This window comes from Danio aesculapii, chromosome 16 (genome assembly GCF_903798145.1).
Source record: "Danio aesculapii chromosome 16, fDanAes4.1, whole genome shotgun sequence".
Lineage (NCBI taxonomy): Eukaryota > Metazoa > Chordata > Actinopteri > Cypriniformes > Danionidae > Danio > Danio aesculapii.
In genome coordinates, this window is record NC_079450.1 from 17,331,227 (window position 1) to 17,347,956 (window position 16,730).

General features: G+C 37.4%; 1 protein-coding gene across 1 annotated transcript in view; it reads left to right on the forward strand.

Moving 5' to 3' along the window:
* The window catches only part of tgfbr2b (transforming growth factor beta receptor 2b), a 62,550-nt gene extending 50,499 nt beyond the window's left edge, over positions 1 to 12,051 (forward strand). The window contains exons 7-8 of the mRNA XM_056474663.1: positions 7,899 to 8,026; positions 11,201 to 12,051. Of these exons, the coding sequence (XP_056330638.1) occupies positions 7,899 to 8,026; positions 11,201 to 11,389 (317 nt within the window). The 3' untranslated portion in view covers positions 11,390 to 12,051. The remainder of the gene's footprint in view (positions 1 to 7,898; positions 8,027 to 11,200) is intronic.
* The last annotated feature ends 4,679 nt before the right edge of the window (positions 12,052 to 16,730 follow it).

Here is a 16,730-nt window from a genome sequence, read left to right on the forward strand (position 1 = left end):
ACAGTACCACCTTCAGTCTAGGGAACTGAATTCAATGTGTAAACCTGGGATGTCTTGTGAAAGTATGAAGAAAAAATGTGGCTTCAGAAGCCAACGTGTGGGTGATGGTGAAATGGAAAGCTGTGGCTGCGTTCTTCAGCTGTGGCTCACTGTGTGTATGCTAGTAAGTCCTGAATTAGCACGGGGTGCGGCCTGGAGAACCGGAGTAAACTTGAGACGCTGCCAGTCAAGGAGAACTCACTCCTTTCCTCAGACGAAACAGAGCAAAACAAGTAAATGGAGGACAGCAGCTGCCTGGCAGGTGGCAGAAACTCACGCAGGGCAGCCGTCCATCAATACTATATGTCTCAGATTCACCGCCAGCTCAAACTCACAGCAGACTCAAGGTTGTTGTGTGATGACAATTTGATCCACCCTAAAACTCTCTGTCTGAAGACTAAAAAAATACTCCGGTCAGGCAACATTGCTGCTGCATTGCTTTCTTGGTGACATTTATAAATAGGTCATTGTGTTTAAAATGCCTCCTGTTTGTTCTGACTGAATGCCAAGAGTTTACATTAATGTTTCAAATCGCTTTAGTGAAAGTTAGATGTGTGAAATAATGTTGTGCTTTTGTTAAATGTAACGATTTAGACATGAAACAACGGGCAGATGTTATCCAGTTATTATGTTAAATGATGTTAAATATATTATTCCTTTGTAGTGTAAAACTTTATAAAATGTATTATGTTTTAAATATTTAAAAGCATCTTGCAGATAAAGGGGCAAAACTTCATTTTGGAGGTATAGTGGAAATTAAATGGCTAAGCGATATGGCCTTTTTTTTTAAGTCCCCAATTTGTTCACAAATAAATCGATTTACGATTTCAACACAACCACCCCACTAACACACACATAATGCTTTGAGTTGAAGATTATTAACCTATATAACCTTACCATAATTATAATTAATCATAGGATATAAAAATGCTAAAGAAAAAAAATGCTGTCATTTAAAGATCAAATTTAGTTATGGGAAGTTCAGATCATTTTACTGACTCCGACCTTTGAGTCTCGTTCATTGAGATGAATATATCTAATATTATGAGAATAATTATTAATATAATAATTATATATAATAATATATTATAATAATAATTAATATTATATATGGATATATATAATGATATTGTTCAGTTCGTTCAATTTGCCAAAATATTATTAAAATGGTAAGAGTTGCTTCCAAATATTTCTACAACTAACCTAAACCTTGATCACACTACATATAAGTCATAACTAATGTTATAAGTATATCATTTATCATTTATTGTTTATCTGGTGTTTTGTCTATGATTGTTAGCTCACCTCTTCTGACAAGTCTTCAAATTTGAGTGATTCGTTCACGTTGCATAGACAGTCCCATATAAGCTTAACTAATGCCGAAAGGACCCATGATTAATTCATCTTTCGAGTCTTCTGGTTTTTGAGTTGTTCGTTCATAACATGACACCATGTAAAGGGATTACTCAAAACTGAGGACTCGAGAAATGAACAGATCAAATCCTTTTACTGCTCTAAATGCATTTGATTGTTTTCTGTCTATCACATGATGAAAGAACAACTCAAACGGAGGACTCAAGAAATGAACTTCAAGAGTTCATACTTAGCTGATGATTGATTATAAAGCTTATTTGGCATGCTGTTCCGGGAGAGAGCCCTGAGCTCATAAGATCCTCGAGCCCGGGCCTCCCTCCTGGGGAGTTTGAGCTCAGGTAGATCTCGAAAACTCCCCTGCTGTAGTAGCTATTGAACAGATAATGATTGCTCTTAAGAGATAACTACTTACTAAGAGCATGTCTATGATGCTAATTTGGATTAGTAAATTAACTTAAGTTGCATGTTTTTGGACTGCATGTTTTTTGGACGTGTGAACTCCGCACTGAAACGTCGACTAGCTTGGTAAGGACTAGAACCAGTGATGTTCTTACTGTGAGGCAACAGTGCTAACCACTGGGCCACCGTACTACCCACTAGAAGGGAGGAGGAGTAGGGGTGGAAGGGGGGATTCGTCAAAACAAAGATGGCTGTTATATGGAACTTAGGGTATTTATAGTGGCTTAGGAATCGTCTGATTGGTAAAATCATAAATTGGATAATGCGGGACCAGCCTCAAGCAATCATAAGCACGTGATCCTCTCAAAATTAGCATAGAAATAAACTTCACAGATCAAATCTTTTTTCTTTTTCTTCAGTCTTTCACGATAAACAAATGACTCAAACCCGATAGAAGTAACTAATCTTCTACTCCACCTGCACAAATGTGCGCATGTTCAAATGAATGAATCACTCCCTGAGAGGACTCATCGTTCTCGAGTCATACAAAAAATTTGTTTAAAGTGAACAAATCGTTCAAGAACAACCCTTCACTAATCAAATTTAACAAGATCAGCATCTATTTATATATTAATAGATATAAATTAAACCATTTTATAGAATTACAGTTAAAGTAAACTCATATGATTGTTGTCATTTTTCAAGATGATTTATTTTATTTTATTGTATTTTTCTTTTCAATGAACATGCATTCAGAGGTTTGTTGATTTTTATTTTGTCATATGTCAGCTCATATAAATTACTCCCATTAGGTTAGTGGGTTGCATTTTCTTGCTTTTATTTGCATCGGGCCACTGCATCAAGTAGATTGGTCTATAGTGCACTGAGTGAGTTTTGTCAGTGTTGATATTTACAGCAATGAACTTCTTTGCGGTGGAGTTATGTCATTTATCTGGAAGCGATAACGTTGGATTCCAACATTAGGTCGGTACCGTTTCCTTTCAAATGTGCGTCTTCACCATTAATTGTCTTCTCTATGAGAAATACAAGGTGTGGTGTTTAAATGCATGTGTCTGACGTTGAATGCATAACTAAGAGCACTGAGTTTTTTGTTTTGGTGGGCGTGTTTTTTTGGGTCGGTATTTTGTTTAGTTTTTTCACTTCAAAAAGTGCAATATTTCAGAGTTCATCCCTGCTCGCTGCAATGTTGTTTGTGTGCTTCTATGGCAAGTTCAGGGTGAACTATGGGAACCCAAAGGGGAGCGTCACATGTCAGGGTGAAAAACGATTTTCATTCAAGCAAATCGATGTAAATTTCACACTTGAGTTAATTGATAAAATTGATTTATCGCCCAGCCCTTGCAAATTATAATTTGAAATTAATCATTCAAAATTGTCTTTAATATGTCATCAAATAAATTATGTTCTAATTATGCCTGATGAGCGATTCTAGTATATAAACTACCATTACACTAAATGACACTTTAGCGTGTCTTCTCTTACCAATCGTAAAAATGTATAAAAGTGGCGTTTTTGCTCATTAAAGAGTGCTCGGTTACACACTCTAAAGTCAAGACTTTGAAAAAGCATACATTTTTTGGTTTTCTTCATGTGCTCCTTCCCAGACAGACTCAGACAGGCAGGTCTGTGGAGGAGCAGACACCTAATCTGAAGGGGAAACTGTAGTAAAAAATCTCTTCCCTGGATAACTCTAGCTGGGCCCGGAGCGGGAGGCCTCAGCCGGCAGGACATCTGTTCCCGAAACCACGGCATTCCTCACATAGCGAGTGCATTTGTGTAGCCCTGCCCATTGAGCAACATATAGAAAAAGACACAGCGAGAGGCCAAAAAAGCTAATCTTAAAACTAGCTGACCTGCACGCACACTAAGCTCAGATTTACTCCGCTTTCCTACCGTCTGGTCAGATACGCTGATACCGCTTTTCAGCCAATGCAGTTTGAGGGCTTGTTCAAAGATTATAGTTATAAATGTTTAATTTTATTTTTCATCTTCCCACACAGAACACCAGCTCTGAACCAGTAAAGGTTGTTGGTAGGAAGCATACCTGTCAACATTGGGATGTAAAAATACAGGATACACATGTATCAATACAATGTAATGTAGCTGATTTAGTCAACCCAGGCTCATTATTGATACATAATGAGCCTGGGTTGACTAAATCAGCTAGATTAGTCAGCTGTGCCATGTATTATGGGATGAGGGCGAGTGTTTGTTTACAGTGCATTACCCGCAGCTCATGGACAAATTCTGAAGTGATTTTTGATGCGCCCATACCATTTGCAGTGCATTACAACATTATTTTCAAGCTGCATCTGTGCTCCAGTCTTAAAATTGATGAATTGATGCCTGAAAGACTGCATACAAGCTATATATAATATACGAACACCAGAGATACAGTCAACCAGTGCAGTCGTCTCTGCATACTAACAAGTGTTGTGTTGTGTTGTGTCGGCTTTTCATCCTCTCTTTGTTTACTTTCTAGAGCTGTGTAGCAATGTACATGCACGTTAATTCTGATCAATCAAAATGTAGTTCAGGAAATGTTCAGTGACACATCCGGCCAACGAGTGATGTAGATGTTGTTGCATTACTGCAGGGGTGTCCAAACTCGGTCCTGGAGGGCCGGTGTCCTGCAGATTTTAGCTCCAACTTGCCTCAACACACCTGCACGGATGTTTCTAGAAAGCCTAGTAAGTGCTTGATTAGCTAGCCCAGGTGTGTCTGATTGGGGTTGGAACTAAACTTTGCAGGACACCGGCCCTCCAGGACCGAGCTTGGACATGCCTGCATTACTGCATTTTAGTTTGTGTCAACTAGTTCAGACCAGAGCACTTAATGTGGTGTGAAAAGAAACCAAAACCGCAGAAAAAAATGCTACAACGTATCATTTGCTGCCCACCGGTGTGAAAGCACCCTTAGAAGGCTCGCCAGTCGAACCAACCCCAAAACGACAATAGCACTAGCTCTGAACTGGCACCCGGTTCATGCTGGTGGAATCGGGGTAACACAGGGCATCGAGGACAGCAGAAATAGCTCCACAGGGGCGTGAGTATTTTGTTTGAGAGCTAAAACAGGGGAAGTCCACTTGTCAATAACAGGATGCGTTCTCTTGTGGAGTCAGCTTCTCCACAGGGGCCCAATCACAGTCCTACACTTCCTGTCCTGCGCCGCATGCTGGCCGAGCCCCTTCCTGTGGGCCCAGAACCACAAAACACACTCCCCGATCGAGAGCAAGCCGCTCCAAAGTAAACGCTCTCATCCAGCATCATTTGCTGTGATGGATTTTATATTGGCCAGGATGCGGACAATAACAGCCGATTTATGACGTCTCCGGCTGTTTTGGGGAAGCTCTAGAGGTTTTGGTATTTCTTGCTGATTTTTGTACATGTGTGTGTGTGTTATCTATAGCTGGCTCTGGTCTAGTACTTGGCTATGGATGCTGAAGACAGATATATCTAATTGGGCCTCTGCAGCTGTGAGTTTCACAAGGTCTGGAAAATCTGTTTTAGGAGTTCGCTGGCACAGTCCAGTGATTAGCCTCATATTTCACCAATTTGTTTTGATGAACAAAACAAATGATCCACAAAATCAACCTTGTTTATTGCTGGCATCCTGATGGAGAAACATACTTCAGTATATTTTCCAAAGTTGCTGTACTTTTATAGGTTTGGTTTTTAGGGTTTAGATGGAGAAAGTATTAAAAACAAGCGGCTGAGTTAAAGTAAAGAGTCCCTAATGAAATATTACTCCAGTAAAAATATAATAAGTCCACGTGTGCTGGAAATTGCTGAGACTTTCATTTCAGTTTGTTTATGTAATTTGCGGAACGGTGGCTCAGTGGTTAGCGCTGTTGCCTCACAGCTAGAAGTTTCCTGGTTCGAGCCTCGGCTGGGCCAGTTGGCATTTCTGTGTGGAATTTGCATGTTCTCTCCGTGTTTGCGTGGGTTTCTCCCGGTTGCTCTAGTTTCCCCCACAGTCCAAAGACATGCGTTATAGGTGAATTGGATTACCTAAATTGGCAATAGTGTATGAGTGTTTGAAAGTGTATATGGGTTCCCCAGTACTGGGTTGTAGCTGGCATCTGCTGCGTAAAACATATGCTGGATAAGTTGTCGGTTCATTCCGACCTCTGAAGGAAAATTAATGAATGATGTACTTTGAACTGAAATGTAATATTGAGTAGGGGGCCGGGCTTTCTTTTTTTTTTGCATCATTCCCTCATGGCAAACTAACAGTAAGAGAGAAGTGGTTCAAGAATACTGTGGATCGAGCCAACAGAACTGAAGTCAACAGAGAAAAACCAACACTCAAATGTGGAAGCAAATGGTCAGTTTGATTGAAGATTACCAGAAACAATCTTTTTTCAGTGGATTAACTTGCATGGATTATTTGTTCTCATAAAAAACAACAGCAAAGCAAAAAAATATAAATTCACATAGTGAAATTTACAATAAAAGACTTTATAGGCCCTATCATACACCCAGCAAAGTAAGGGGCAAGATGTGTTTGGTGCGGTTTGCTGCTTTTTTCAGACCAGCGCAACTCTAATTTTTACATTTTGCGCCACAATGTTTAAATAGCAAATCCATTTGCACCCTTTTGTGGACTGATGAGTGTTCCGGTCTATAAAAGAGGTGTGTTAAGGTGCATTGTTGGTGCGTTGCTATTTTGAGGAACTGAAATAGACCACGCCATTGATCATCTAAAAGCAGGTCTAAAGTCCAGCACACATCGCGTTATGCGCCTATGTGGGTTCAAATGCTTACACATTGCTTGATACACACTAGATGTACAGCAATACACAAATATCTTTACATATGAAAAAAATTTAAGGATTAAAATGTTACAGAATTATTATTTACTATATAAATATAACCACTGGCTCCATTCCTTATCTAGGGGTCTTTTTAAGTTTATTCATTGATGATTGTATGTTATTATTATTTTTAGCAGTAGGATTTATATTTGTTTTAATAAAAACAAGCTTAGATTTGTCCTTCTGTCGGGTGGACCATATGGGGCATATGAGGTGTGTTTGCATATAACTCAGTTTTCTGACCACACTTCGTTATTATTGTTCATTTATTAGTTTCTGGAAATTAGAACTCAATTTAGAAATAGTTTTGAAAAAATGTTTGCGCTTAACAAACTAAATAAAATATGTAGGCTGATGGATGTCTTTAGTGGAGTGCGTACAACATCGTTTCCTCATCCACGAAAGTAAAGGAGTAGGGTAAAGAGACTGAATGGAGGATCCTCATTCTTTATCCTCATGCAGATGGTCTGTTTATCTGTTTTCTTGCTAGTGAAGCATAGCTTTTCAGTTTTTTCACTTACCACTGACTCTTAAAGGGAATAGCAGATGATACTCAAAACACCTATAACTCATTAAGAGAATAGGCAAAACCCTGTTATACTATTGCGCCACGGTCTAATCAGTGTCTTCAAGATTACTAGAAATCTAAAAACAGGCGTGTTTGATTAGAGTTGGAGCTAAACTATGCAGGACACCAGCCCTCCAGGACTGAGTTTGCCCATCACTGAACTAAACCGAAGGAATGAATCATCAACTGGTGATTTTCTCTGAATGGTTCATTTGAATCAGTGAATTGATCAAGTATGATCAATTCAATGTGAATTGTGAAGAAATTGAACAGATTAAATGAAAACAACCTGCTCATTCTTTAAGCAAACACTGGTAATACATCTCCAGTTCTGTCATTGAAGGCATCGATTTCTTTATAAGAATTATTTTTAATGAAAGGTAGTGCATAAAAAGTATATTTTGCTGTGGAATGCTGCAAAGTAAAGGTTCTACATAATAAAAATACTCTGATAAAGTACATACACAAAATGTAATTAAGCACAGTAATAAAGTATAAACCTAACTACTGTAGACCGCGGGGTCCACCAGAGCTTATGAAATATATTTTTCCCCCAGTCAGGGCTTTTTTTTCCTCTTTCATCCTCTTCTCGGATGCTCTCCAAGAATGATTCTTCATGCTGTCGTTGGTGGGCAGATTATCTGATCATCTCCTGTGTGTGTGTGTGTGTGTGTCTTGCAGAGGTTAAAGACTATGAACCTCCGTTTGGCTCTAAAGTCCGAGAGCACCCCTGTGTGGAGAGCATGAAAGACAATGTGCTGCGAGACCGAGGCAGGCCAGAGATCCCCAGCAGCTGGATGAAACACCAGGTACAACAACAAACACTTACATTTCAGTCTCTGATCATGGTGATAGATGGCAATTTAGCTGAGAGTCAAGGATTTTTGAAACTTTCTGTGGGGGATTTTGAAAAAATCATACATTTTTATAAAAATAGTTTGGAAGTTTGCACAGAGATGCATTCAGTTATCAAAGGTGACAAAGATATTTACAAATTTTTGTATGAAAAATTGTGTGAAATAAACAATGAGTTTTTTATTCTCTTGTTTATTCATTCATATTATAAAAGCAAGTCAAAGGCAAGTTTATTTATATAGCACGTTTTCTACACCGTGGTAATTCAAAGTACTTTACATAAATGAGGATTAAAATAATATAACATAATACAATAACTATTAGAACTAAAACAACAAAGGATTTAAATGATTAAACATGTTTAAAATAGGTTTAAAAACAATAAAAGGGGGGGGGGGATACATTAACATGAATATTAACTAAAATGTAACATTAATAATAAATGTTTCTGGAGCACCATATTATTAAAAGCATTTCTGTACAATCATGCAGACAGAAAACAGTTCTTTAACCTGCAATAACAAATGTTTAAATGTTGTTGATTTGATCATAATTTGTTATCAAATGATTGCAGAAGAGACAGTACTGACTCCACACATTCATTTTTACAGAAACTTTTTTTTATTGATAATATATTAAGTACAGTTCACTAAAATGTACGTATATGCATGACACGATGATATACCTACTGAATATGAAGGTTTTTTTTTAAACAAACTGACAACTCCATCTGAAATTGTACATCACGCATTTGTTTTTAAGCTGTTTTAATTTATAATTGTAAAAAGCATGTTCTGTAAATGCGGAAATGTGTGTAGTGTGTACAACATCCACCATATTTTCACTGATGCTGTCAGTTCATCACTTTCCTTTGACTTCAGTCCTATATTGTGGCCTTGTAGCAAAGTGTCCATCAGATGCCAAAAGTAGCAGACCAAATTGGCCGTCGACTGTATTATAAATACTATGAATATACTAACAATCATGTATCATTTTGGCCGACCGAGAGTTTCTGTCATTTTTCTAGTCCAAACATCTAAAAATTCTTTAATCAAGAAGCAGTTTCTGGACAAATAAAAATGTAGTTTTCAGAAATAATAAATTAAAATTAAGCATTTTTTGTCCTAGAACAAGGGAAATAATCTGCCAGTGAGTTAAATAATATAATCATATCTCAAATTATTATTAAACAAAAATATTTTACTTGCATTATTTTGCTTGTTTTAAGGAAAAACACACTTTTGACTTATTATTTCACAAAACATTGTACTAGAAACTATAATTGGACTACAAACAAGACAAAATCTAAGACAAAAAGTTAGAAAAACATAATATGGAAGTGGGCATATATAGTCAAAGTCAAAATTATTCGCCCTTCTGTTAATTTTTCTTTCTTTCTTTTTCAAGTCATTTCCGATACTTATTTTTTTCTGGAGAAAGTCTGATGCTGTGTTCACACCAGACACGGCATGCACGAATAAATTGCGATATTCGCACATAAATAGACGTGTGAACATTTTGAGTTTACTCGCTTTATTCACCCGTCAAATCCGCTTCATTCGCGCGTAAAATTCACTTCACAATTGATGTGAATTTGCGTCATGGTCTTGGCTTCTTTCTGCCTGGTGACTCTAGACTCTTGCTAAATGGCTTACATGGTTTTTATTTAGAGAATAGCTGTGTTTATGTGCTTTATGAAGGCTGAAAAACAGCGTATATTTGTTTGGCACCATGTCTGAGTCCACTACATCCTTTCAGAGGTGCACCCAGCTCTGTAAGTTCATCAACTCCTCTAGATACTGTACCTGGATGATGGAGGTTTTCAGCAGTGCTTCCAACTGAGCCCGGCCTAGTTTGATGAACTGTTGTCTTGTCAACAAGAGGATTTCCACTCGGGACACCAACAACAGGCGCTACGTCATAGTCATGCCCCTACAAGAACAAGCTCCTGATTGGTTAATGCAGTGCGAATGTCTGCTAAAGATAACATTTTCCAACTGAAGCGACTCACACAATTTGCGCATTGTGCGAAAAACGATTACGTCGTGTTGCTTCATTTGCTACTCAGACTCGCTTCATTCCCACGTCAAATTAACTTCATAATAGTAGCGGATTCGCATCATGGGTAGGGTTTCTTTCTGCATGGCTTCGTCGCTAAATGGCTAACATGGATTTTATTGAGAGAATAGCTGTGCTTGTGTGCTTTAGGAAGGCTGAAAAACAGCGTATACTTGTTCGCACCATGTCTGAGTCCACTAGATACTTTCAGAAGTGCACCCAGCCCTGTGAGGGCTCCTCACATCAGCTTCTCCTGAAACTATACCTGGATGATGGAGGCTTTTTATGAATGATGGAGTGCTTCTGGTTGAGCAGAGCCTAGTTTGATGAGCTGTTGTCTGGTGTCAGCAGGTACTACATCATAATCACGCCTCTACAAGAGTAAGCTCCTGATTGGTTACCATGGTGCGAATGTCCGCTAAAGCTAAAATTTTTCAACTCGATAGATTCCTGCAATTTGTGCGTTAAGCATGTTAACAACATCAAGCGCGAAAAATGATCAATTCGCATTGCTACATTCACGCTAATCGCGTAATTTGCACGAATCGCATTGCAGGATGTCTATTCGCGTCTTTGCATTGACTTAACATTTAAATCACTTGACGCTTCGTTGGCATTGGTCTGAAAGTACCATTTTTTTGTTTTATTTTGGCTAGAGTAAAAGCAGTGTTAAATTTTTTTAAAAACATTTTAAGGTCAATATTATTTGCCCCCTTACGCATTTTCTTCGATTGTCTACAAAACAAACTATTATGTTTAGAAATCTGTTGGGAAAAAAAAATCTTCTGTCCGTTAAACTTAAATTGGGGGAAAATTACACACACACACACACACACACACACACACACAAACACACGCACCAGCCAGTATCTGACTGTATTGTTATTGTTTTTGTTATTTTTATTATTGTTTCATTTTCTTTGTATTTGTATGATCTCAATTTGTGTACCTTTTTGTATATTCTAATAAAAAATAAATAAATAAAAAATTGGGGGGAAAAATATACAGGGGGCTAATAATTCATAGAAAACACAGTAAAGGGTTCCCACACACTCATGTTTTGTCTCCAGGGAGTGGCTGCAGTTTGTGCCACCATCAACGAGTGCTGGGATCATGACCCAGAAGCCCGACTGACCGCGCAGTGTGTGGCCGAACGCTTCAACGAGATGGACGACGACCTGGACAAACTGTCCACCTGCAGCAGCTCCGAGGAAAAGATTCCTGAAGACTGTGCCGTGAGCGTGAGCGACGACAAATGAGAGAAAGATCTCTCTCTCTGCATAAACTGAATGTTGTACATCCCAGCGAGGCAGCGTAGAAGAATACGGCCTTTTCATAAAGCTTTATGTCTCATAACCAAAGATTTCATGCACTTTATCAGAATATTCACAGCTCACACTGAGGAAGGTTACGCTTTCGAGAAAGAGGAGCTGGACAGATGCTGGGTTTCTCCTCTGACGGCTGACCGAGAGCCAAAGGTAATCAGGAAAATGTTTCGCCTCAACACTAAAGATTCATAGGAGATTGTAAGACTTCCTACAGATCAGTTCAGGATTTTCTGGATTTATGGAAGAATGTGAGATTCGTTTGTTTGCGTGCATGAGTGTGTGTGTGTGTTTTTACCAAAAAGTGTATTGTGCTTGTTATAGCCAAAGGAAAAATATATTGTAAATACAGCTTGTGACGTAAAAAAAAAACAACCCACACTATTGAGGGGGCCAAAAAAGGGAAGAGTATATATATATATGCTGCACATACCAAAGAAAGGTGTTAAACGAACAGTATTTTGAAGCTCACAATGTGCCTCTTATGTTCACATATCCTGGATATTGAATTGTGCCTCTCTTTTACTACTTTTCATGTAATATATTGTAAATCTATGGTGATTAAAAGACATTTATGTACAGGATTGACACTAAAAGTGGGTCGTTTTTATTTTATTGCAAGTATTATTGTGTATTATTCTATATATTGGATACACTGCAGTGTTAGGGGCCACTAAACATAACTAAAATGCACTATAAGTTCAAGATGAGGAGGCTAAAATACCCTCCACCAACTGAAGTGAAATCTGAATCTGTGCTGGAATAGTTGATGGTTCATTCCGCTGTGGCAACCCCTGACAAATAAGGGACTAAAGGCTAGTTCACTTCTGTGTCGAGTGATCGGCATGACCCACAGCGCCTGCCTTCCTCATAGTCGTGCATTTATACTTCTGCACACAGTTTGTGTTGCTCTGCAATAACACCTCCTAAACGCTAGCTGGCAGTAGGTGTTTATGTTCCTCTGTGTCGAGTTCCTTCATGGGTGTTTGGTTTTTTCTGAACGCTACCTTAATGTACAAGTGGCTTAAACTCGCTCATTCAGAGGTGGGAACCGGCAGACGTGCAACAACTTTAATCATAAGGTAAACACATAACAAGAGTTTCCATCTGGAGGACTCTACACTTGTAAACACTCGCTCCAACAGGGTCGTGCGGCTCACGGTCCTGTCCACACTGGTCACAACTACCAAGCTGACCAATCACAGAGCTTGCGCTACACATCGTTGTGACGTGTAGTTATATTTTTTGAGAGGTGCGCTTCAGTGTCTGCGTCAGCCACGATGTGGTCTATGTGACTGTGCAAAGGTTGCGCCAGAGCGTGTGCTTGACGCAGAAGTATAAATCAACCTTAAGCCAAAGGAATGAATAAAGGAAATTATTACAAATTATAGCAAATGGGAACTAACTTGCTGGATAAATTCAGACTAGTAAACATCACAGTCTTGTGACTAATCAGCTTTTTCTATTAGGTATATTGTTGGTTACTAGGTTACCAATACCACAGTGAGCTGCTCTAATGACTTGATGGAAATGCACATAATTTACATTCTATTTTTGCGAACTTTGAAAAGATTTGCTTTGTGTTAGGATGAAAACATGCTTCATTAACTCAACATAGAATATGACATCCTGTTTCCCCAAAATAACTGTTTTTGAATACAACACACACAGTATCTAATAAAATTTGTCCTTACAAAGCTTAAAACAATACACCGTTTGCAAATCAATTCAAAGCAAACATTGTTCTTTAATAGGAACCTTCATTCATTTTTGACCCTTGTTCCACTATTAGACAGTTTTATTAGCTTTCAGCCTGGGAAATGTGTGATTGACAGGTAGATTACCTGTAAGACAGCCGTTGGTTGGAACAATGTTTTCAGTTAGTCTTAACAAGCATTCCTGTAACCAGTCGTCACGCTAGTTTGTTTTGTGGGAACCAAACTCTTGAAATGAAAATCAGCCTACAAATGTGCCTCAGTGAACTGACACCTGCATTTCTGTATATGAGCCTCAGGGTTTCTGCTCGCCTGTTGCTAAATCAAGAAACTGTTGTAAGCAATGTTAACCTATAAAAAATGTTTTAAAGGTGCTGTATGCAAGTTTTTGACTCTTCTAAAGCATAAAAATACCATCATATGTTTGCAGATATCCCAGAAACATGCTACGTGAACATTCTTCTGTTTAGGTTCTTTTAACCTGCCCACTGTCAGTTTAGCCAGTTATATTTTAGCTTCCCAGGTTCTCTTAATGGAAAACCGCATATTTCATTCATTCATTCATTCATTCATTCATTCATTCATTCATTTAGAAAGGCTCTCAAAGCATGCGTCCGTGACCAAAATACGACCTCCAGTGGACAGTAGCAGACTCCGAAATGAGAGGCAGATTCAGAATTCCACATGAGGTTATTAATTAGCAACGATATAAATATTATGAACGTAAACACTAGGTGAGCAGGTTACATTGTAACCTCGTGTCCTAACAAGACGCTACGTGACGAAATTTGCAGCGATAAGCAATTGTGCCATTCAGAAGTACAGGACATGCACTCACTCACAATATGGTAAGGTTTATGATATAATTAAAACATAGTAAACCTCTTAAACATTATTTAATATAGATGCTGAATCACTGAAATGTGTTTAGTCCTAAAGTTCAAATGTTTTTTTTTTTTCAAGATCTGAGCTGAACTATCTGCTGCTGCTGTCAGTAGTATGGCAATAAATGTCATGTGAAATGGCATTCAAACTCACATTGTTAGCATTTAACACAGAATAAACCACGTGAGGTGTACCTGAGGTGATCATTGTCAGTTTTCTTTTGTTCGCCTATGAGAAATAGAGGCCGTTTCTAATACATCAATTCGAGGTGTTGGTTAGGACAAAAACTCCTTCTAATATATTAAATATTTCTTCTATCATTCACTCCTGTGAGAGGGGTCTGGATACATTTAGTCATTTAGCAGACGCTTTTATCCAAAGCGACTTACAAGTGAGGACAAGATACAGACCTGGTGCAGTGCAATCTGAGCTGCATCCAATGCTTTTTAATGGGCTCACCTAACCCCACCCCTAACCCTACCACTCACAGTGGCGTCACTAGCTCTACTTGAGTGTATTGTGTCTGACATTGCATCGCTGAGTGATAAAGGCTGCATCCAGATACTATTGGCTCCTGTCCTCAATCTGGCAACCTGCACTTGCGTTTGTTTTGATCCAGGAGTGCAATGTCTAGTTCCACCACTGGGTATCAAACTCACATACTGCACCTTTAAGTTTTGGTGGTCTTTATATTATATGAATATTATATTTTCATGGGAGTTACTAGGGCAACATTTCATGTTCATTTAAAAAAAAAAAAAATAATTAAACTTTTTTTTTATTGTTCAACAGCCAAAGAACACACTTCACCCTACACATATGATACATGTTACATATTCAGCCACCTGTCAATACCAAGAAAAACAACAACATATACACCATAAAAAGTGAAAACTGAAACAAATTACTTTGACTTGTTACCATTAAATAAATTAGGTTTGACAAACTTATGACTTTATGACAGTTTTTAGTAATAAATTAAGTTAATTATTTTAGGTGTAACAAGTTTTAGTCATTTATGGCAAGTGTTTATGGCAAGTATTATCGCTATTAATAGTGAACAATACTTTTACTTGCCACAAAACAAATAATAATAAAAAAAGACAAGTAAAAGTAGTAATATTATCATTATATAAACATGGGAAGGAAATTATTTGTATTGTAATAAAAGTATTTATTATTATTATTATTATTATTATTATTATTATAACAATATATTGAATGATTTATACTGTACTGTATATACAGTTACATTCCTCATTTCTTAAATAAATTACTAAAACTTGTTACACCTAAAAGAACTAAATTAATTAATTACTGAAAACTGTCAGAAATTTATTTAATTGTATAAAGTTGAAGTAATTTGTTTAAAAGGGTGTCCACGGGGTCTTAAAAAGTATTAAATGTTGATAAATCCATTTAGAGAAATTTAAGGCCCTTATAATTATTTAAAAGTCTTAAATGTTATTTTAAAAAGTATGACATTTCGTATCAGTATGCTAAAGTTTGCCTGAATTTAATCTTTGAAATTAGGATTGTAGCTCTAGAAAAAATCCTGCTAGATTTAACATCACGCTGCTTTGTTTACTGCAGTAACCGTTTATGCTAATGCAGGCACTTTTTTATATTTAGAAATATTTACAGAATTAATTTTGTTATTAACTACCTCGCAGTAATTTACTGTGAATTTACAAACGGTACCTTACAGTGAAAGTAATGCAGTTATTAGCCAGTAATTTACTGTAAACCTTAGGTCAAATATTTAAAGTGTATTAACTATAGTAAACTGGAAATATTTAATATATAGTGTAGCATAATTTAGTTGTTACTACAGTTATATGTGTGTTTATAAATAAATAAATAAAGATAGATAGATAGATAGATAGATAGATAGATAGATAGATAGATAGATAGATAGATAGATAGATAGATAGATAGATAGATAGATAGATAGATAGATAGATAGATAGATAGATAGATAGATAGATATATAGGAGAAATTTGTTTTTAGAAAAAAGGTTCTGCTGTACATAGACACCAACAAGACAACATGTAACATACATACACATTAAAATTCTAATCCTAAAATACCTCCTAATATAAATATGACTCTATAAAATCATTAATGTTTAAAAAAAAAAGTAAAAATAAAGTACAATGTGCCCCACTGCCCTCTGTTGTGCCAATATATATGTGTGTATATGTATATAAATTAAGAAATCCTAGTACAGTATTGGGTATTTGTATTAATATAGTACAGTAGCAACTACATAATTATTACTAGAGATTAATTCAAGTAGGCTTCTTCACTATAGTATGGCATATAAATGACTACAGTTTTTTTCATGTGGGTGCTCAGCTTTGTTTTGGAGTGAGAGTTTTGAAATTCCTGAGAGGGACCGACAGCGACCATAATGACAGAGAAAACGACGAGTCCCCGAGACGGGCCATTTTTATCCCCTGCAGCCGAAACACACCCCTGTTCCTCTCACCGTCTCCTTTTTTCCCCAGCGTCCATTGTTTCTTTACTATTTTAGCCCCTAAAACCGCTGGAGCGTCTAGGGAAGAAGCAGACTAGGGAATGAACTGGTATCGGAGAGGCTGAAGGGCTATAAATACCTCTCTGTGGCGCTGATCTCAGAATAGGATTTATGGGCCCGTTCAGAGTCTTGGCA